The 22728-nt window shown below is 44.3% G+C and overlaps 1 protein-coding gene across 28 annotated transcripts in view; it reads left to right on the top strand.

Moving 5' to 3' along the window:
* The window catches only part of MADD (MAP kinase activating death domain), a 158494-nt gene that overhangs the window by 49416 nt on the left and 86350 nt on the right, over positions 1-22728 (top strand). For 15 of the 28 annotated variants that reach the window (XM_074997276.1, XM_074997295.1, XM_074997284.1 and 12 more), the window contains 9 exons: positions 947-1140; positions 2445-2725; positions 3785-3924; positions 6657-6758; positions 8809-8868; positions 9322-9424; positions 10891-11077; positions 11325-11475; positions 21076-21282. In XM_074997276.1, coding sequence (XP_074853377.1) covers positions 947-1140; positions 2445-2725; positions 3785-3924; positions 6657-6758; positions 8809-8868; positions 9322-9424; positions 10891-11077; positions 11325-11475; positions 21076-21282 — 1425 coding nt within the window. The remainder of the gene's footprint in view (positions 1-946; positions 1141-2444; positions 2726-3784; positions 3925-6656; positions 6759-8808; positions 8869-9321; positions 9425-10890; positions 11078-11324; positions 11476-21075; positions 21283-22728) is intronic. The other 13 variants (XM_074997286.1, XM_074997294.1, XM_074997291.1 and 10 more) reach the window with 2 other exon arrangements.

Below are 22728 nucleotides of genomic sequence, written 5' to 3'. Positions count from 1 at the left end.
TCTCCACAGAAGATGTGCATCATGGGTACTAGCAATGTTCCCTCTAATATTTTCCACCCCTAAGTGGAATGAATTTTCATATGTGCACCAATGTGGAGGTGATGTATGACATATCACCTTCTGATGGGTGTACGAAACAAAATGAATGTAGTGGAAGTGAGACAAGTGGGTTGAGTGTGGGAGGTGACTCGGCTGGGGCAGAGAGTTGGGATGCAAGGACTCTAGTGCTCTGGGGTCGGTGGCGGGGGATGCAGGTGTTTGGGCTTCAAGCAAGGGTTTCTAGGTTTGGGGAGAGACTTTGTGCTGAGGGTTGGGAAGCAGGAGGAGGAGGTAGAGGCTCTGGGCTAGGAGTATGGGCTTTGGCGTGGGACTAAGAATGAGGGATTTGGAGTACAGGAGGGGGCTCAGGGTGAGGCGGAAGGGTTGCACTTTGGCTTACCTGGGTGTTGAGGAGGGGCACCATTTCCCTGGCTGTGGCAGTGCAGTGCTGGGACTGACAGAGAGGGGCTCCTCTCCACTGGTTGTGGCAAATTTAGGGCTTGGGAAGAGAGCGATCTCTCCCCACTGCAGCCCTGATCCCCTGCCCAGGGGTTAACGGGAAGCTGTGTGGCTGCGCAGCTTAAGGGGACCTTAGTGCACCAGTAGTTCAAGCTTCCCCCTACCTCACCATATACAGTCAGTGATCATCAGACCTCACCAGAAAGAACCACTTCAAGTAGAGAACAGAGAAATAATTCTCCTTGGCTTCTGATGAGGCTGCCAACCAGCTTTTCTGTCAGGATGGTAGCCTTTTGTTCCTTAAGAAGAAACCAAGCTCATTTCCCACAGTGGGCTCTAAAGCGCTGAGCAGTTTGTCGTCCAGTAGTGAGATGGGAGGTTTGTACTTTTTGCTAGGCAAGAGATTGGTGTAGTGAGCAGTCTCTAATGCCTGGTGGCGTGTTTGCAGATGTTGATCCCCTGACGCACGCAGCCCTGGGTGATGCCAGCGAGGTGGAGTTTCATGACTTCCAGGAATATTCAGGGGATCTGGATGTGCAGGCTCTGGACAGTGAGAGCTCCCAGGACAACAATCAGCCTCGCTCAAGTTCCAGCACTACAGCCAGTAGCAGCCCCAGCACTGTCATCCATGGAGTGAATCATGTGTGTACTTGGATTTTTGCACACACAGACTCAGGCACAGGGTGGTAGGACCTTGAGGGTGGGGGAGTCTAGACAAAAGGGATTGGGTAGATCACCCTCTTCATAGACAAGGTTGAGTTTGCTTGCAGGCTTCTGCTCTGGGCGAATGTTTCCTGTCAGTACAAGCACTTATTCCTATCCCTGTCCACCAGTGGTCAGGAATGACATATTATGCCTTATAAGTTCCCTCTAGTTTTTTCTGGGAATGGGAGAGCAGATATGGCAAAATTATGGTACGAGCAGGTAAAGAATAGACAGTAAAGACGGTATATGTGCATTTCAGTCAGACATATTACGTAGAATAGAATCACAATATATACATACAAATATTTTGAATTAGCTGCTCTCTTGATAAGTCACACTCTTTTCTACTTGTAAGGGAAAGTAATTTATTGACTCATCCATATTGGTAATTCATGTTTTTGTATTTACTGGACAAGTACCAACTAGATAAAAACTCCTCAGGGGTTAAGCATTTACAGCTATAGCAAATGAGCTACAACGGGTATAAAAAGACTCCGAGAACTTAAATCTGATCAAATTTGTGGGGATTGCCGAGTGAGAGAAGTGGCAAACACACAGAGGAGAAGCAGGCTTAGCAGTGAGCTGGAAATGTTGGTATGATGAGGGCTACAGGCTCAGAGATGACTTAATATAAATTATGCTCACAAGGAAAGGAATCATGGACACAAAGGTGGAGGATTTCTGGAAAACAGTGAGTCTCAGCCATCCAGGGGTGATAGGAAACTTTAATAATTAGTTGGATCTCTGGCAAGTAGACAATAAAACTAAGGAGGCAGTTTTCTGCTTTCTGTAGACTTGGAGCAGCCAGCCCAGAATATCAGACAGAACTCGAGTCTCTATGGAGAGAAAACCTAATAATGATCAAGTAGATCCTCTAAGAGACTGAGTGAGGAGCTGTGTTTATGTGGTCTGATGAAAATTAAAAAGAGCAGATTTGCCAGAGGAGCAGAGTAAACAAGTAGGAAATTATACCCTTTACTGTGCAATAGTGGGATACAGAGCAGTTAACCTCAAACGAAGGGCATATTCAATGATAAAATTGTTTTGAATGAAGGGCAATCAAGGCACCGTTACTGCAGATCTTAACGCCAGGGCTAGAGGAGTTGGTGGTGGGAATGGATCGTTGGTCCAGCAAACTGCAGAGTCCCTCAGAATGCCTGTGTTGTGAAGGCTTTTCTTGCTCTGTGCTGTAGCTCTCTCAGATTGTACATTGATAAACTGATGAATTGGATGATCCACAGGAGTCAGTAGATTCAGCAGAGATGGAGGAGAAGATAATTGCTGGGTTTTCGAATCACCTTCCATCCTTGCCACTACAACCAAACTTCCCCAAGGTGAATCTGGAACGTCGCGAGGGTGAGAGCCCAGCTGGCAGCATGAGTTCCACAGAGGGAACGGTGAAGAAGCGAGAGTACGATAATCCATATTTTGAACCACAATATGGGTTTCCTACTGAGGAAGAGGATGAGGAACAGGAGGAAAGCTACACCCCAAGATTCAGCCAGAATCTGATTGTGAACCGGTAAGGCTCCCCCATCCCTTGCCCCTGAATATGGTGGTGGCATGGTTTGTTTGTTAGTTCCAGTACTTTGGTACTTAGCATTCTTTCCCTAGGAATTCCCATGTCCCAGACATGTCCTAATAGTTTTCTCCAGTTGGTACTGAGCAACTGCATCCCCGCTCCCCAGCCCCCTTCCTGACTAGGGACTGATAGAATTTATAGACATTTTCCAGAAAAATGACAGCAAAGGTCCACCTTCTAGCCCAGTGTATCTTTTATCCCATCTTCCAACAGTGGTAATGCCAGGTGCCTCAGAAAGACTGACCAGAACAGGTGATGAAGTAATCCAGTTCCTGTCTCTCATTCCCAGCTTCTGCAAAAAAAAGAAGCTAGAGAGACCACCCTGACATCATGGCTAATAGCTGTTGATAGATTTATTTTTTATGAATTTATCTGGTTCTTTTTGAACTCTTCTTGAACTTGGCTTTTACAACTCCTTTGGCAAAGAGTTCCACAAGTTTACTGTGTCGAGTGTGGAGAAGTACTTCCTTTAGTTTGTTTTAAAACTTCTAGCTATTGATTTCATTTGGTGACTCCTAATACTTGTGTTATGAGAAGCAGCAAACAGCACTTCCTTGTCTACTTTTCTGTGCCAATCATGATTTTATAGACCTCAATCAGATCCTCCAGTAGAAAGTGTTGTAGAATGTCATCTTTCAGATATTGGCCTCTGGAATCTGGAAATCTCTGGGTTTGGGATATGAACTTTTGCCTCAGTGAATCACTAAGAATTGTACACAGATAACATGATAATGGGTGATCTTATTTTTAAAAAAATGAAAATTGGTCTGAGTCCTTGCACAGGGATGTTATAGTGTGCCCTCCTGTTAGGTAATAGAACTGTGAATATAGATATACTTGTACCTCCTGTTCACTCCATTTAACCCTGCTTTGGTGATACTGCTGTGGAATGAGTCCCAGTAGCTTGTATGAGTGTGGGAGACCCTGCTGTTGGATTTAATGGTGGCTGGAGTCTGCAGGGGTGTGAGTAATAGCTGAACTGTATTTTTTCCCCCTTAGGTCTCAGAAGCTACTACGTCCTAATAGTTTAAAGCTGGCCAGTGACTCTGATGCGGAGTCAGACTCGCGGGGTAGCTCCCCAAATTCCACCATTTCCAACAACAGCAGCGAAGGTTTTGGGGGCTTTATGTCCTTTGCTAGTAAGTACTGTTGTCTCTTCTTAACTGGTTTTAGTGATTTGTGCCTTAGTGTTTATGGAAGGGGAATGAAGTTGGGAGGAGAGAGAACAATCTGAAACTTCCCAACGTGGCAGCTTAACTGTCAAATTCTAACCAGCTCTGCTAGAGGTTATTTTGAGTGTCACAGGACCTGTTATCCTTACAGTGCCTTATGTATTCAGCACTGATATGGGCCTACATTCTGTAGAAAGGCCCCTGGATTCTGTGGTACTCTGGTGTAACAGAGTTGAAATTATAAGGCAACTTTATTCAAATTTTTAAAATATTTAATCTGTTGATGTTTAAAGGATCACCTTTAGATTTCAGAAGCATATGTCCTGCTCACATGAGTTGGGTTGTTTCAGGCCATCTTTAGATTGGGGTAGATGGCAGTTTTGTGCTCCAGAATCTGAGCTTCCATCTGTGACAAGAATGTGATTCCATAGGTGATTCCAGAGTCATCAGAATACGTGAGGCACTGTTCATGGTTCTTATCTCAGGATTGCATGTTTTCATGATCATTTTGGAATGCCAGTCTCTCTAGTGCATGAGTTAGCAGCCAAAATAGCAAAAAGAGCAATTTTTTTGAATTTGGTAAAAAAAAAAAAATTAATAATTCAAGAGCCGCAATGCATGTGAATACAAGACAGTCCTTAATAAATAACACAAAACCACATTTTTGTAACCCCTATTTTAAGGACAGTGCGCGCACAATCATTTGTAATGTGATACATCTTTACTCCAGGACATTCGCAAACTTTTTACATACTCTGAAAACAAAAAAGCAGTCAAGTAGCACTTTAAAGACTAACAAAATAATTTATTAGGTGAGCTTTTGTGGGACAGACCCACTTCTTCAGACCATAGCCAGACCAGAACAGGCTCAATATTTAAGGCACAGAGAACCAAAAATAGTAATCAAGGTGGACAAATCAGAAAAAAAAATTATCAAGGTGAGCAAATCAGAGTAGAGGGGCAGAAAGGGGCGGGGGGGGAGTCAAGAATTAGATTAAGCCAAGTATGCAAACGAGCCCCTATAGTGACCCAGAAAATCTCGGTTCAAACCATGTGTTAATGTGTCAAATTTAAATATGAAAGGGAATTCAGCAGCCTCTCTTTGAAGGGTGTTGTGAAAATTTCTCTTCAGTAACACGCAAACTCTTAAGTCGTTAACAGAATGGCCCACTCCATTAAAATGCCGACTAACAGGTTTGTGGATCAGGAGTGTTTTTATGTCTGTTTTGTGCCCAGTAACTCTTTGTCTAAGAGACATACATACTGTTTCCTCACATTCTGTTACATACTCTGTTTCCTCACACTTTAGATGTGCACGTTATTACCTCTGTCTTCCTGATTTTCACTCCCGAACCCCACCCCCTCCCCGTGTTTGGAGAAAATATGTGCAGCGATATTGTTGATGTGATATTTCTACTGTATTTTTATGTCTCTATCTCTGTAGTCTGTTCTGAAATATTTGCACTGCACAAAGATCTGAAAAGAGGATCGTCCAACCCAGTGCATGTTCTGTAGGCAAGCCACCACAGTCAGTAGCTGTCTAAAATACACTGATAGGCGGTTTGGCAGGGTACTAAGCTCAGACACATATCATGGTGGCACAGGTGTGCCTTTAAGATACCCACAGCATGGGTGAGATGCCTGTGAAAGTACCACGTGCTGGCTTGACCTCTCTTCATCCTACATGCCTACAGTTGGGTGGCCTGCATCTTCACAGGGCCAGATCGAGACGCTGTATCATGTCCAACACAGCTCCTCATTCAAAGCCAAGCAACCCCAGCCGCTTTGCCGCATGTTCAGATCCTGACATGCCAAGGTGAAGGTCTCTGCTCTGAACACTCCTCCCCCACCAAGTGGCAGCAGCGTGGCCCGGCAGGCAATCACTGCTTTGCTGAACCAGCATGCACTGTGCCCAGAGTTGGGTGGGGACAGGATGCTGCTGCATGCCCTGAGAGCCTATGCTAAAGCGGAATGGCAGAGATACTGCTAGCCTGGCTGACAGGGTGATGTCTGTGGTCAGCACATCACTTCTTGGGACAGTAGTGGATGAGAGCTCGAATGCAGCACAGCTAAGTGGGGAGGGATTCAGGAGGAGACCAGCTTCAGGGATAGGAGGAGGAACTGGGGGTTGGGCAGGAGAGAAGAGATGCCCAGACTGCTCCGTATCTTGTCCAGAGTGGGAACCCGCTCACTGCACTTTGCTGCATCTCATTCTGTTCGGGCCCAAAGGGGATCCAGACTCCCCGAGGCCCTAGGCAGGGAAAGTGGCAGTTCGAGGCTTCTGCCACCTCCCCCCGAAATGCGCAGGTGCAACAATAGGGACAGCCCCACATCACAGTCCTGATGTGAAAGGAGGAGGAGGAGGAAGAGTTGAGCGTGGACTGGTCTTGAGGGAGGACTTATTGAGCTACCTAGCTCAGGGCGGGGTCATTCTAGCATTGGGAGGGAGCCACTGAGGAGCCCTTAAAGAGCTACATGTGGCTTGGGAGCCACAGGTTGCCAACCCCTGCACTAGTGGCAGCTAGTAAATTATTCCAAGTAGTCAATCAAGTTTAAAAGCATTGAATAATTAAGGGTTGATCCAATAGTGAAAATGTGGAGCTACTGAGATCTGAATAAAAGCATGACTTGACAGAAGAATGAAGGCAGAGCATATGTTGAGCACTACAGACATTTGATTGTCTGATCTTCTGTTGTAGGCAGCCTGTACAGGAACCACAGCACAAGTTTCAGTTTGTCCAACTTAGCCCTGCCAACCAAAGCTGGGAGAGAAAAGAACACCCCGTTCCCCAGCCTGAAAGGTAACGGCTTCTTCTCCTGGCCCGGTGTTGCCTTTGCAGTCCTTCTGTCTGCCAAGCACTCCAAGGATTCACCCTCAAAACAGCATTTTGAGGGTGTAAGACATTCTGGGGATTTGGATCAATGTTCTTTTTGTATAGTTCTACAACTTCTTCCCATCACTTGCGATGTTTTGGGATATGGCAAGGTTTCCTTGCCTGTCCTATGTTAATGTGCTTTTATGGTTAGAATAAGGGGACGCTGGGAACCAGGACTGCTGGATTTTTTTTGTTACTTAATATCAAGTGAGTCATAAAGCTTTGGGCAAGTCACTTCAGCACTGTTTGTTTCCCCATTTGTACAATGGAAATAGTGCTCACCTACTTTCATGGAGATTTTGGGGTGTAAATGTTTATGAAGTGTTTTTTCAGTTTTCAGATTAAAAAAAGTCCCCTAAATAGATGCAAAATATTAACCCCCCATAGCTTTCGTTGAGAAGTGAAGATTTGATCCTAAGTTTCTAGATACCGCTATCAGCAAAGTACTTACTTTTCCCTTGCAATCCCTTAAGATAATATGGACTGGAGAAATTACTGCACTAGGGAATTGCCCTAGCATGCTTAGCTATGAAGGTGGTTATTAATAACATAAGGGGACTAGAGCTTCTCATTGTTGTTTGCATTGAAACTTTTCAGTTGCTGAAATGGGCAAAGGATTTGTTTTGCTTTTTAAGTTCTTATATGTAATTAGAATTTGTTTTAATTTGTTGATTTTATTCATTTTTCTCCATCATTTTCATCGATAAAGATTACTTTAATCTGGAAGTGGGAAGGGATGTGAATGAAGGTTGGTATGACATTTTGCTGACCTTTGGCCTTGTGGTAATAAAGGCCAAAAGTTGGGTTTTGTGTTTTAACTTCCAGTTTTGTTTGTGTCTTGAGCAATCCTGCTCTGGGCTCAAGAAGGAGGGGTAGGCTGTTCTGGTGAAAATGTTAGGGGAGAGGTGGCACAATTACTTTTTGGGAATCCACTGGCTCCGTTCCCACATTGAATTATGAAGGGAAGGACGCATGGCTGGGGTGGGCAGTGTACAAGAATGTCGTCCTAGTTAAACTTGCTCTTGATTCCACACATTGGAAGCAAACAGTGACGAGTTTTGCCATTCCATGTTCATGCTTTGCCTCTCATCTCCTGCAGTTTGTACCTGACTCAGACTCTAGGGGGTATATCTGTACTGCCTGCATCAGTATGCTTCCCAGCCCAGATTGAAGACTTCTCAAAACAGCTGTGTAGAGAGCACTTTGAAGTTGCTGCTCAGGCTGGGCTTGTGCTCTGAAGCCCACTCAAGCCCCAGACATAGCAGAAACTTGGGAGCACTGTCTACACAGCTAATTTTAGAAAGTGAGTGTGAGCCTTTCTGAACAAGTCCGGTAACCTGCACTGGAGGCTCGCTTTTGGGGACTGTAAGATGAACTTGACAGGCTGTTGGTTTGAGTGTTGGAAAATAGGGAAGGGTTTGCTTTAGCTTGTAGTTCAGTCTGTTTGATACACACACGTAGATGTTTGCCTGTACATAAATGCTGGTCTGGATGAAATTTCCCTTGTGCATCTGATTGTTTTAAGTGTGTTTTTTTTTCCTCCTCTCTCTGTCTGTCTTATTTTAAATTGCTGAATAACACTTGCACTTCCTGAGTGTGTGTTTGCAGCTGTAAGGGAACCTGATGCTGGGATTGTTCCTCTGAAATGTCCATTTCATTGCTGCTTCATGAGCTCTTTTCACCTCTTTCTTTAGTTTTTGTTTCATGCACATCTCTTTGCTTTCTCAATTGGTCAGATAGTTTTCATAGTGCCATTGAAATGGAAGACGCAGTACATCAACCCTGAAATGAGGCCAATCTGTTTGATAAATTTGGCTGGTTCCGTGCTCCCTTTAAGGATTCTAGATCTCTTCGTACTGCGGTGTCCCTGGCATTTTGAGGGGTGGGAGGAAGGAAGCTGGTTACTAATTTGGACTTTTGATTGGAGGAGTGGAGATTTTGTAGTACACTACTAATTGTGTATTTTGTGTCCCAGTATTTGGGTTAAATACTATAATGGAGATTATTACTGAAGCTGGCCCTGTAAATAATGAAGGTGGGTTCCTTACAGCATGAGCTGTGCATGATATAATAACTTACAGCATCCTCTGTGCCTGCCTTTTAGGCTAACTTTCTGACTGGGAAACCAGTATCACATAGTCTATACTAGTCACCCCTTAATACATTGAGCTTTTGCACATACGGTGTCTAATCTAAAGGTGGTTCTTGTGGTGGAACTGCATGCAGAGCAGCCACGCTTCTCCTGTCCTTCAACTCCTGCTTCCATTACCATCTTTTCGCTCTCTGCATTGTTCCCACTACTGTTTTCTGCCAATGTGTGATGCTACAATACAGTATATGCTGTTGTTTTCTCAAGTTTCTATTTTGTCTGAAGTCTATTATCTGTAATTTAAATGGAGTGTTAGCTGACTTTAATGTCTCTTGCTACCATGAGTATTGATTGCCTTTTTTATGTCTGTTCTCTCATCCCGTCTCCTGTCCCATACAGGGAACAGGAGAGCCCTGGTGGATCAAAAGTCTTCAGTTATTAAGCACAGCCCAACAGTGAAGAGGGAATCTCCATCACCTCAGGGACGAGCCAGCAATTCCAGGTAAAAATACTTGTTCTAACTTCTCTGCATACATATGAATGGTAGAACAGTTCCAGGCTCCCTGTGGAAAAGACTGTTCAGAATAGCTGTTGAATTCAAAGCAGTTTCTGTGCTAGTTGCCTTTAGAACGTGTTCACACTTTGAAGTCTGTGACTTTCAGAAGGTGGCCTTTCAGCTTGTGCTCAAAGCTGTGTATTTCTGAGTGCTCTCACAGGCCTCATCTCTTTCAGAATGGCTTCCTAGAGGTTTCTGGTTCAAGAATTAAGGAATGAGTCGTTTTGTAGGAAACCATTTGTCTCATTCCCAAGTGATAATAAGCCTTGATAGATGTACTGCCAGCTTCTTTTTCCCTTTGTTGGTCCTGCTTAAATGCTATTTAGTTAGATTAGATACTACAAAGAAGAAGTTGGACTGCATTTGCGGGTATGTGTTACATCTTGTGGCAAAATATCTAGTGGTAGATGAATTGCTTTGAGCAGCTTAGTGAGGTCAATTACTATAGTACATAGATTGGGATTGTAGTCAGATGACGACAACGGTGTGGTGCTCTCGCATCTGTTTTGCTCCCTTCAGGTTGATAACCCTTTGGGTGTGTGCATGTGCTCTCTCTGCTGTGCATGCTCTGTGCAAGTAGCCAACATTGCAGACTTCTGAGCACCCCAATAACCAAGAATTACATACGGTGTGAAGGCACTGGAACTAGATTTACTGTCAAATGACGTCTGTTCTCTAGCACTCTGGGCCTCTAGACCAGACATAAACAGTTTGCACTCGTACATACGTTTGCCCTGGCAATGGACTCAGCAAAATTAGCAGCCAGGGATTTCCAGCATCCCCTTGGCTGGACCAAGACAGCTTCTCTGAGATGTATACACAGATACAAATAAGTTATGTATCAAGGTGCCCCTCTTCAACGTTTTAGCTTGACAACCCCGTTGTACCGAGATAAAACTTTGTTCATGGTGGTTCAATCAAAACATTGCCATCCATCATGCTGTCATCCCGACTCTCTGTTGAACCTGAGTCAGTAAGTCCCTGTTATCTGTGGGGACTGTACTGGTACCGAGCTGTTCTGTTACCATCCCCCTGGAATGTTTATGCGCATGGCCTGTGCCTAGTACCTCCTGTATTGTATTTCTGCAATATCAACAGCCCTGTCCTTGCCAAATTTCTGTGAGCAAGACCTGCCTGTTGCTCACTGCTTAGCCTTGCTTTATGTTAGCAAAGCATTAACTTGTTGTTCAGGCCCTAGGCCTCACACCAGGCCTCCATCGTCAGGCCCTCCTATTACTACAGGGATGAACACAGTTACAGGTTTACATTCACCACTTTAAACTTTAGTTTTTACGTGGAACAAATTTGTGTATTTGTTTAGGCCAGGTCACCTCTTATGCCTAAAGATCCTCTGTACTACCTGTGTACTAGCTGCTTTTAACCTGTTACTCCCTTGTCTTTCCATTCTGTAGTGAGAACCAACAATTCCTGAAGGAGGTTGTGCACAATGTTCTTGATGGGCAGGGTGTTGGCTGGTTGAACATGAAGAGAGTCAGGCGTCTCCTGGAGAGTGAACAGCTCCGTGTCTTTGTAATAAGCAAACTGAACCGCACTATCCAGTCAGAGGAGGATGCCCGGCAGGATGTCATCCAGGATGTGGTCAGTACTCTATTCCCTCATGTTACTTAAACTAGTTCATGCCCAGTTTTGATTAGTAGAGTATGTTCTGAGGCAATATTTTACATATTTTCCTAAATCCTGATAGTTCATAATGGTTGCTGAGCTATGGGTTATTGGTCTGTGAACACCTGCGCGGGGGTGTGTGTGTGTGTGTGTGTGTGTGTGTGTGTGTTGGAATGGATTTCTCATGAACAAAGCATGCTCACTTCCAGGGTTCTCATTTCAGGAGATCAGCCGCAAGGTTTACAAAGGGATGCTGGACTTGCTGAAATGTACTGTGTCAAGCTTGGAGCAGTCATATGCAAATGCTGGTCTGGGAGGCATGGCCAGTGTCTTTGGCCTTCTGGAGATAGCACACACTCACTATTATAACAAAGGTAACAACCCCCCAGAGTGTAGTGCACAGGAGTATGCAGCGTGACTTTTCTGGGGTTAGGTATTTTGTGCTTTTGTGTATAGTTAATGTCTCTTATAGCACCCCTAATGTATGTAATTGCTACAAACACACTGTGCTTGAAACAGTACTATTGCCTTAGACATCCAGTTGGCCAAATCAGAATAATCTCCAATCCAGTGCTTGACTGAACACAACAAGTTGTGCAAAGTGATATAAAGACTGGAGCTTTGAGAGACGAAGCGTGAGTTCCAAAAATGTGAGTCTTCATGTAAGAATACACCATCCATAAACTCAGAAAGCTGAGCTTGATGCAGACACCCCACACTGGACCACAACTGGAATGACTGGATAAGAGGTGGATTCTCTAGATCTCAAGTCACATAAGGCTTTATAGATTGAAATGAACATCTTGAGTTGGGTAGGTGTATATTACAGTGTGCAGAGCACAAGTGTAATGCGTTTCAAGAACTCACCCCACTCAGAAGGTAGGCAGCTATGTTCTGCATCAGTGGAAACTTCCAGAAACTGACCCAAATAGAACAAGAAGTCCTGTGGCACCTTAAAGACTAACAGATATTTTGGAGGATAAGCTTTCATGGACAAAGAAGCTTATGCTCCAAAATATCTGTTAGTTTAAAAGGTGCAACAGGACTTTTTGCTGTTCTCAAAGATACAAACTAACATGGCTACCTCTCTGATACTTGACCCAAATAGAGTTTATTAATCCAGTCTGGAGGGGAGAGGATCTGGATAACTGTGGAAAAGTGTAGCTGTGATAAATACCTAGCCAGACAAGGAAAATCACTGCACTGTCTGTAGATGCAGGAAGAGTGACCAATCCTCCAGTTCCCTGAGGCTGTCCACTATATTGGGAAACAGCAGAACACCAATTGAAAGGCTCAGTCTGCTTCCATTCTTCTAGATGAGCCTTTCTCCCTCATCTCACTGCTGTCATTTTGATCTAGGCCAAATTCAGTCTTACCTATCCAGGTCTAAATGTCAGTTAGGCCCTGAGAAAGCACAGAAGGAAGTTGCATCTCATTAAAATTAGCTGTGCTTAACGTTGCTTTCTTTGTTGTAGGCATGTTAAAGAGCAAGTAGTCTGAATAACTCCCAAAATTTCTGTCAGTTCTTCTTTGATGAGTGTCCCTGTGGGTATTCCATGTTAGGAGTTTTGGCAGCCTGAGCTGTCTGTCAGAAGAGTTTTAGCAGCAGTACCCCTAGCGGCAGTGCATGCACAGTAGTCAGCTTATGCACAGAGCAGTCGTTAACAGCCGTGCACTGCCTGCCACCCTTCAGTTTCTTCTCTGTTGCCTTTGACTTAGGTCAGAACCTGCACAGCTCCCAGTTATCTCCCTTATAGATTTTTCTTCAGTGTTTGACCTTTATTTTTTTTTTCTTTAAAAGAAATTAGAGTTAGAGTTCTAGTCTTAAAAAAAGACCTTTTCCCTTCAGTTTATTTTTGCACTCAGTGCCCAGTGGTTCCGTTCCTTCAAATGTCCCTGGCTCTCCAGGATTCAGAGAGTGCTCCTCATGCTGTTTATCTCTACCTGTTTCAGACAGACATGACAAATGTGTTTAGTGCTTAGGTGAGGCATATGTCCATCAGAAGTGTTCTCATTGCGAGAAGCTATCAGCAAAGTTGTTAAAAGCCGGAGACCTCCAATTAATGCTCATTTTTATGAAAAAGTCCCTGAGACCAGCATCTGACCTGTAGGTTAGCTCTCCAAGGCAAATTTTGCCTGTAGTAGCCTCGAACCAAGGACCAGCTAAAACAGCCATGAAACATAGGCTGCCCGTGTCACCACATGGAGAACTGCAAAAGAAAAAGCATTCTCCGGCACACAAATCTGCCTCAGTACTGGCACATTCTGGTATGAAGATAGACCGAGGGGATAAGGCTAAGCAGAAGCCTTCTGCACTATGGCCAAAGAGGCAGGCAGCTATGGAACTGAAAAAGTCAGCACCAGCTGCTCAGAAGCCACCACACCACAAGTCGGTGGACTGGTACTGACCTCCCAGACACCACTGGCACCAGCGCAGTTAATCATACTGCGCACCCTGGGTGCCTTGGTACTGACACCAGCCAAACCATCAGCACTGATGGTCTCGATTCTGCCTCCTTTTACCACCAATGCTGACCTTGCATGTATGTTGATCCTGGACATTCCACTCTCCAGCATCAACACAACTCCCAGATGCCATGCCCAAATGCTGGCTTCTACACCTGAAAGTTTGGTATCGTGCTCTCTCTCTCTCATGATGATGATAGCTAACTAGTGCCATCGACACCAAGACACTCTTCTCCCAAGCAGACTGCACCACCTCCACTGGTACCGATGCACAAGTGGCCTTCTTTTCTCTGGGTGCCCCCAGTACTGATGCCTCTCACATGGCCAGCATGAGATCCCTGGACACAGTTCAGACATAAAGCCCATTCTCCCCCTCAACAAATTATGTATATCCATCCTCTCCTTCATTTCATCAAGATCATGAGGAGGAGACTGAAGATTGGGGAGAACAGGCTGACCAGGAGAGTGTGCTACTCACCCACATCTCCTGATAAGACAATTGTGCCACTTCCATGCACTAAGGGAGGTGACTTTAAATCCTTTCACGCATTATTCTTACAGGTAGCTGACTCCCTGGAGCGATCTCGTTCTCAACTACCTCAGCCTCAGCACAAATTGATTAAGGTATGACATCCCTCTCCTAGCGCTAAAGTGGCTTTTCCTATAAATGTCAAAATGGACCCTGCCAAAGAGTTGTGGCAAATCCCAGATGGGCTGGTAGGAAATATTATGTGCCACCAAAGGGAGCAGAGTTTCTATTTACTCATCCCACTCCAAACTCCCTCATAATAGATGTGATCCATCACAGGGGTAGACAGATCCACCCAGTTTTGTTTTACCCCATATGACAAAGAATGGAAAAGGCTGGACCTTCTGAGTCTCAAATCCTACTCCTCAGCATCCCTACAGTGCAGAATTGCTAACTACTCAGCATCATTTGCAAAACACACATACTGTGTATTACAGAACATAAGCGTCTTTGTTGAACAGCTGCGGAGGAATACATATCACAGTTCACTGCCAGCTTGGCTGAAGGCTCCTTGATATCCAGAACAGTTCTTCAAGCTTCTCTTGATGCTGCTAACACCACAGCTCATTTCCTGGCTCCTGCCGTCATAATGAGGTGCAACTCCTGGCTTCATTTTTCTGGATTCCTTCAAGAAATAAGTCAGAATTGAGGATCTCCCATTTGATGGCTTGAAGTTGTTTGCTACTTCTACAGATGCCTCACTGCCTACCATTAAGGAGTCATGTAATACCCTTATAATACCTAGGATACATATGTACCCCAGACAAAGAAACAAGGGCAGTACTTTACCCAAGGCATCCACCCTTCTCCCTATCAGCAGCCACATTCCTTTCTCCAAAGGAGGAGATGGAGGCAATCAAACAGATGGCCACTACAGGAGCAATTGTCATATTTCCAACCCTCTACCACAAGCCAATCTTTCTGAGATTCTGGTTGAGAGTTTCACATATCTCCACTTTCAACAGCCACTACACCACCAATGTTACCACCACAGGCTAGTAAAATCATAGAATCCTGGGGCTGGAAGGTACCTCAGGATGTCATTGAGTCCAGGCCCCTGCCTAAAGCAGGCTCAAGCCCAACTAAATCATCCTAGTCAGGACTTTGTCAAGCTGGGACTTAAAAACCCCTAGGGATGGAGATTCCACCACCTTTCTAGGTAATGCATTCCAGTGCTTCACCACCCTCCTGGTGCAATAGTTTTTTTTCTAATATCCAACCTACACCTCTCCCTCTGTAACTTTAGGCCAATGTTCCTTGTTCTGCCATCTGTCACTACAGAAAACAACCTCTTTCCATCCTCTGTGGAGCACTCCTTCAGGAAGTTGAAGGCTGCTATCAAATCACCCCTCAGTCTTCTCTTCTGCAAACTAAATAAGCCCAAATCCCTCAGCCTCTCCTCATAGATCATTTGCTCCGGCCTTACTACCTTTAATCCAGTCTGGATCTCCATAATATCAGACATATGAGTATTATAAACTATCAGCAAGGGATATTGCACCCCATTTTACTTCCAAACGTAATCCACTCCCCCCAAGCCCATCCCTTTTCAGGGACCCTTCGGACGAGATTATACTAAAGCAGGTTATTGCCCACCTCCTGTTCACAGGAGCAGTAGAAGTGCCTGACAGATACAGAGGCAAGGGCTTTTATTCCAGGTACTCTCTCACCCCTAAGAAAAACAGGGGTTGGAAACCAATCCTCAACCTGCATTGCCTCTACAAACACATCATACAGGAGCACTTCAAAATGCTAATGCTGGCTATCATCATCCCACTATGTCTACACTTGCATTCCTCTTTCAAAAGAGGAAAGCAAATGAGGGAAATTGAAAATGCAAATGATGAACTGATTTACGTATCTTATGCCTCATTTGCATAATCTCTTTTTCAAAGAAAAATAGCAGTGTAGGTGAGGGTCTTTTGAAAATAAATTCCATGTTCAAAAGAACCCTTCTTCCTGAAACAAAATAGGAAGAAGTGTTCTTTCGAAGATAGGGTTTATTTTTGAAAGAGCCGTATCTACACTGTCTTTTTTTCTTTCCAAAGACTCTCTTCCAAAAAGAGCTTATGCAAATGAAGCATGATATGTAAATCAGTCTCATTTGCATTTTCAATTTCCCTCATTTGTATTCGTATTTTGAAAGAGGAATGCAAGTGTAATCACAGCCTGACTGTTGTCCCTTGACTGACAAGATGCCTATTTTCACGGACCCATACCTCCAGCTCATTACAAATGCCGACTCTTCACTCTGGGTCACAAACATTACCCATATTGTGTTCTTCCCTTCAGCTTCACCACAGCGCTCAGGGTCTTCATGAACATCTTCACAATAACAGCAGCACATCTGCGAGAATGGGGAATCAAAGTATTCCCTTACCTAGATAACTACCTAATGATGGCTTTTGCACTCGAGCAAGCAGCAAAAATTACCCAGTGTGCCCTCAGCTCTCTTATGAAGACAACTTTCAAGTAAATTTCCAAAAGTTTAAACTATGCCTTTTGCAGCAGCTTGACCTTATAGGAGTTCACCTAGACACAACCAAAGCCATGGCCAAGCATCCCACTCCTTGAGCTGAGACATTAATAAGACTCATCACCACAATCTTACAAAGCCCGCAGGTTTCTGCCAAATAGTGTTTTCAATTGTTGGGCACATGTCAGCTACAATATATGCGATATGGTATGCACATCTAAAAATTAGATTTTTACGGGCCTGGCTCCACATAGTTAAAAGGCCATACAAACATCCCAAAACCAAGACTCAGTATGCCTTGTTTCATCCAATCCACTGTCCATTGATGGCTGCTACTTCACAATATAACAGTCATACTGTTCCAACAACACAGTTTGCTACACCTGATCACAATGGAAGCCTCTCTCCTTGGATGGGGAGCCCACATGAACCCTCATTCCATTCAGGGTCTGTGGAATGCTCAGGAGAGACAATTGCACATAAATGTCCTTGAACTGAGGGCAGTGTGCAAGGTTGCCAACATTTCTTACCAATCATCAAGCATAAAGCTGTCAAAATATTTACGGACAACACAGGCTGCCTGCATATCCACCAACAGGGCTCTCATTCCTACCAACTGTGCAAGGAGGCAAGGCTCCATTTGGAATGGTGCCTATGCAATCATGTTTATATCTCAGCAATTTATCTACTAGGAAAACAGAACTTGATTGTGGACTACCTCAGCAGATACTTCCATCAAGACCACAAATGGGAGATGGATGTTTGTACTCTTCTTCCCATATTCCATCAATGAGAACATAGACCTCTTTGCTACAGAGACAGATACAAAGTGCGTCAACTATTGTTCCAGAGCTGGTATAGGCAAGAGCTCCTTTGGGGATATGTTGTCTAGAACATGGGATGTACCCCTTTTGTACTCATTCCCGTCATTTTTGTTGCTACACAAAGTGATTCTCAAATCGCAGCAAGACAGAGCACAGTTGATAGCACCGTTTTGGCCTCACCAAGTGGGTTTCTGTTCTTGACACTAACTCCAGTTCTCCTGCCGCTCAATCCACATATATTGACTCAGAAAAAGGGGACTCTTTCTCATCCTCCCATCCCCATGCATGGCTCCTCCAGGGTTAATGTCAGCAGGGGTAAAATGCTCTCAGCGGTTCCAAGCAATACTAATCAACAGTAAAAAACCTAGCACAGAAGAATGCACTGTCAAAAATCATCTCGATTTCAAGCATGGTGTATGCAACACTGCACATCTCCATTTCGCACTGTCATCCCTAAGGTCTTACACTACCTTCTACATCTAAAACAAAATGGCTTGGCTATAACTTGTGCGTGACAATCTAGCAGCAATTTCCATGCATCATGTTAAAGTTGCCAGATGCACAGTTTTTACACATCCTACTATGAGGTAATTTATTAAAAGTCTTAACAACATGTTTCCACCCATAAGACATCCTTCACTATCACAGGACTTACACATAATCCTTCACATGCTCATTTCAAAGACCTTTGAACCAATGGCCACGTGCACCCTGCTACATGTATCCATAAAAACTGTGTTCCTGATAGCAATAACAACAGCAAGAAGAGTGAGTGAGATGGCAGCCCTTATGCCTGACCCACCTTATGCTATCTTCCATAAAGATAAACTGATTGAGACCACACTCAGAAATTCTACTCAAGGTCACTTCTTTTTCCCACATGAATCAGCGTACTTACTTATCTACTTCCCGAAGCTTTGTACCAAACCCAGATATGTCAGGCTTCACATGCTAAATGTTTACAGAGCATTGGCTTTCTATTGGCAAAGAACACAAGCCTTTTGTAAATCTCCATGGCCCTTTGTCTCTATGACAGAGTATTCCATGGGAGCAACGCTGTCTAAGCAAAGATTATCCAAATGGCTATCTCAACGTATTAAATTGTTACCACATAAATAACTTATCTCTTCCTCAGTCGATCCAGACCGACACCACTAGAGCCACTGCCAAATTCTGGGCTTTCCTGCAAAGAACTCCAGTAGAATACATCGGCAAAGTGGCAACATGGACAACAGTACATACTTTTACTCAGCGCTATGCTGTAGAACATCATCTATCAGCTAACACTTGCTTTGGACAGTGTCCTAAATGGCACAATGTAAAGAACCAAAGAAGTCCCACCAACCACAACAGATCACTGCTCCGTAATTAGCTAAAGTGGAGCACCCACAGGGACGTGCTTTGAAGAAGAGAAGATTACTCACCTTCTGTAACTGACATTCTTTGAGAGGAGAATCCGTGTGAGTACTCAACACCCATCCCTCCTTCCCTCTACTTTGGATCTCACTCTTGATCCAGGGTAGAGAAGGAGCTAAGAGGTGGCAAACGGCCAAAACACCTGATGTGGAGCATCCACAGGGACATCTGTCTTGAAGAATGTCCATTATGGAAGGTGAGTAACCTTCTTTTATGCAGTTAACTGCTCCCACTATCCCCCCCCACACACTCTGCTGCTCTGCATTCAAAGGGCTGAGCTGCATGCAGGCTGGCTCAGCTTCTATCTCCCACTTCCTCTCCACCTCAGAAAGCACAATCCCCACAGCAGGGACAGAAGCTGAACCAGCCTGTGTGCCAGCTCAGCCTTTTAAATGCAGTAGTAAGATTTATTAGTCAGTGTGACCATAGTGTGAACATAGCACTGGAAATCCTGAGATTAGCATAGAAAATTAAGTTGAGCCATAATTCATCAGCCTAGTTCTGTGTGTGTGTCTTTCTGATTTCCTGTCTTAATTTCAGTAGCGAGATTTCCCAGCATCCTTGGAAGTCAGCTGTTACCCTGACTCCATCCTTTGTTCTCCAGGCAAGGCCATGCTGAGTTTGAAGTCCCATGGAGTTTTCCACTGTTGATTCACGTGTTATTTGAGCTGGTATTGTCTCTCTGGACCCCTGGTTGATCTGGGTTGCAGTCAGACATTTCCTTAATGATTTCGTTCCTTCCACCCAGACAGGGAGGTAAGACATACATCTTTAGGGTCACATCACATTTACAAGAGTGGGCTTACAGTGGCACAGTTGTACTGATGAAACTATGCCACTGTGAGATTGCTTGGGTAGCATCTCTATGTCGTTAGGACAGAGCTCCCCTGTCAGCTTAACAAAACCACCTCAGTGCTATGTCAGTGGGAGAAGCTCTTCCACAAACAGAGCACTGTGCATGCTACCACTTATGGCAGTGAAGCTATATTGCTCGTGTGGTTTTTCCCCTCACTTCTGAGCAAAATAGGTTTTGTCAGTGTTAGTGGTAGTGTAGATATGGCCCTAATCTGCCTTGTGAGTGAACAATCTTTCTCCCATCTCCCTTCACTTTGGGTAACAAAGCAAAGCTTGGAAGAAAACAGGCATGTGTAAGCCTCATAAAAATATTACAGAAATTCTCACTTCATCCCAACTCCCCAGAAAGTCAGAGCCCAATAGCGTCAGCCTTTACAGTCATGCTTTCTTTCATATTATAGCAACATATCAGTATGTTTAGTGAATCTGTAGCTTTAGTAGGAATCTTGAACAGTATTTATGAGAGAAATTCAGTTTACCATTTCTTTGTTTTTTTTAAAGAGCTTACTTTCTTAAGAATTTTATGTAATTTTTAACTTGCAGAAATGTTAATTCTGTCAGATTTTGGCCTTTTGGTGTACTTTGTGATTTTACCTGGGGGTAGGATTCAACACTGTATATCTGTGGGTAAGGAAAAAATACAACGTCTCTCTCTCAGGCATCACATATTTTAAATCTCTTCTGGCTTCCCCATTCTGACCGGAGCTAGGCGGGTCCCTGACATCTAATGGCCATGTCACTAAAAGTTGGGCAGCGTAAATACGATTGGCACTTTGCTGACAAAATACTTCTATCCCCTATGCACTGTCCACCAGAGAATGATTCTGCAGCAAGACATTTTCACTGCTGCTTGACATGGCAAAACTTTTGCCTTTCACTTAGTGGTGTCAACAAAACCTCAGTTCCTGCTCTTCACAGTGCTGCTGGTGATGAAATCTGTTTGAGTTTCTATGGCTGTATCTGCACTGTGCAGCTTTTAGTGACATGGTTGTGTCAACACAGCCCTGCTGCTAAAAGTCAGTGCATGTGAATGCTGCTTGTCGGCACTTTTGCTGACAAAATACTGCTAGTCCCGCACAGCCAGCTTTTGCTTTGGTGGCAGGAGAGTGCTACTGTAGACAAAGCAGCATTCACGCTTGTACTTGCTGCAGCAAAACTTTTGTCATGTGGGGAGCAAGGGAGGCTTTAAGCATCCAGGAACGGCAAATGTTGTCATTAATTGCAAGTGTAGACAAAGCCTAAATCCTGGGAAGTGACTGTTTTGCATTGATTCTGACTTAGCCATTGGGTTTTATTAACACCATCTGCCCCATCCTTTCTCCCTATTCCCCCTCCTCTCTCTCTCCCTCTCGCTCCTCTTCCCATCTTATACTTTTTTCTACTTCTCTTTTCTTCCTTTCTCTTAAAGAACCAGAAAAAAGGAAACGAAGTCCCACAGATGGAGCAAGCACTCCGGTTGGCAAGGACCCTGGTTTAACCATGAGGGCAGAATTGAAGCCTACAGTGAAACTCCCAGTACCCCAGCTCATGCCAACGGTACCAAGCCCTGCAGGAAAAGGGACAAGGGAGTTTGACACAAGGAGTCTAAAGGAAGAAAATTTTATTGCTTCCATTGGTGTGTATTGATGTGCATGTGGAATGCAGGAGGAGGGGCTCTCCCGTAGCATTAGGTTCTATTTGCATTTCCCCATTTTAACGCACTTGCCTTCATTGCTGCAGTAATGTGCTTCATTCACACTGGATCACAAGGACCAATCATACCTCCTCTTCTTTCACTCATGGTTACGGTGACCATCTGTCCCATGTTGGGTGCGACAGTCCTGTGTTTGGGACACCAAAAAGCTGTCCCAACTTTTTTTTTTTTCTTTTTAAGGGACTAATTGTCTCATATTTGGCCCTTAGCCCCAGCCTCAAGGAAGCTGGGGGAGCATGGGTAGCTGCCACTTTCCCAGGCTCCCGGGGAGCTCCTGGAGCTGCCTCTTTCCCCGGGGGATCGCCAGTAGCTGCCACTTCCCCAGGGCTCCTGGGGAGTGCTGGCGGCTGCCTCCTCCTTCCCGGCTCCCCAGGGCTTGGAGGATCTGCCTCTCCCCAGATATCTCCCTGTCCCATATTTGGGACAGGAATATATGGTCATCCTACTCATGGAGGAATATTTTCCAGGGCAGTTTTGTTTTTTGTGAAGTTTTGATTTTAAATCCTTTCCAGATATCATTGACACTTAGTGGTAGAATCTTGTGAGTGTTCCATGGCTGACACTTTTTAGGCATTCTGAAATGAGTTGAGGAAGATGGCCACATGATTCTGGTGTCTGCTTGGAAATAGCAAGCACAATAGCAGTTAAATAAAGCTACCAAAACAGTGGGGGGAAGCCTGTCATTCCTTACAATATCTGGGGAAAAGTTATTTGGGTGTGCATGCCAATCGTTAACAGCAAAATCATTAGAAAGGGATTGCACTGCCTATACACTTTGGGTTTCAGCTCTTCAACTTCAATAATTTGGAACTTCTGCATCTGGGGATACAGGTTGCTTGACTACCTGAACAACTGTTGCAAGGCTGGCTATTGGAAATTTCTCCAGTCACGCTTTTCCTTAATGGGGAGAAAAAGACAGCTAGAAAAACTAGCAGATATCATCTTTTGCTGCAGGCCTAAACAGAGATTAGGCTTTTCCTCGATCGTCAAGGAGAATTTGGGAAGGGTCCAGATTATTGTAGCTTTGGGTAAGAAACATGATCATCAAATAGGAAAATCCCCTTTTTACTGCTCATCTACAAAAATCTGGACTGACGAACGCTGGTATGTATAACATGACAAAGGAAGGCCTATTTTTACAAAATCATTGCACTTATCACGCAAAAGCAGCATCTACTAAGACTACAACATCCAGTCTGCAGTGACTTGTACAAGGTGGAGAGTTCCAGGTAGTCATATGAGGAAACAGGTGCAGAAGTTTTTGGGGTTTTTTCCCCGGTCCTTACAGTGGCCACAGTTTGGATTGAGTCCCACTTCAAGAGTGCTCTCCTTTACCTCTGATCCAGTATACATCCTTGATTCAAGAGT

This window comes from Carettochelys insculpta, chromosome 6 (assembly GCF_033958435.1).
Source record: "Carettochelys insculpta isolate YL-2023 chromosome 6, ASM3395843v1, whole genome shotgun sequence".
Classification (NCBI taxonomy): domain Eukaryota; kingdom Metazoa; phylum Chordata; order Testudines; family Carettochelyidae; genus Carettochelys; species Carettochelys insculpta.
The sequence above is the reverse complement of the archived record's forward strand: the minus strand, read 5'-3'. Positions and strand labels throughout refer to the sequence as shown.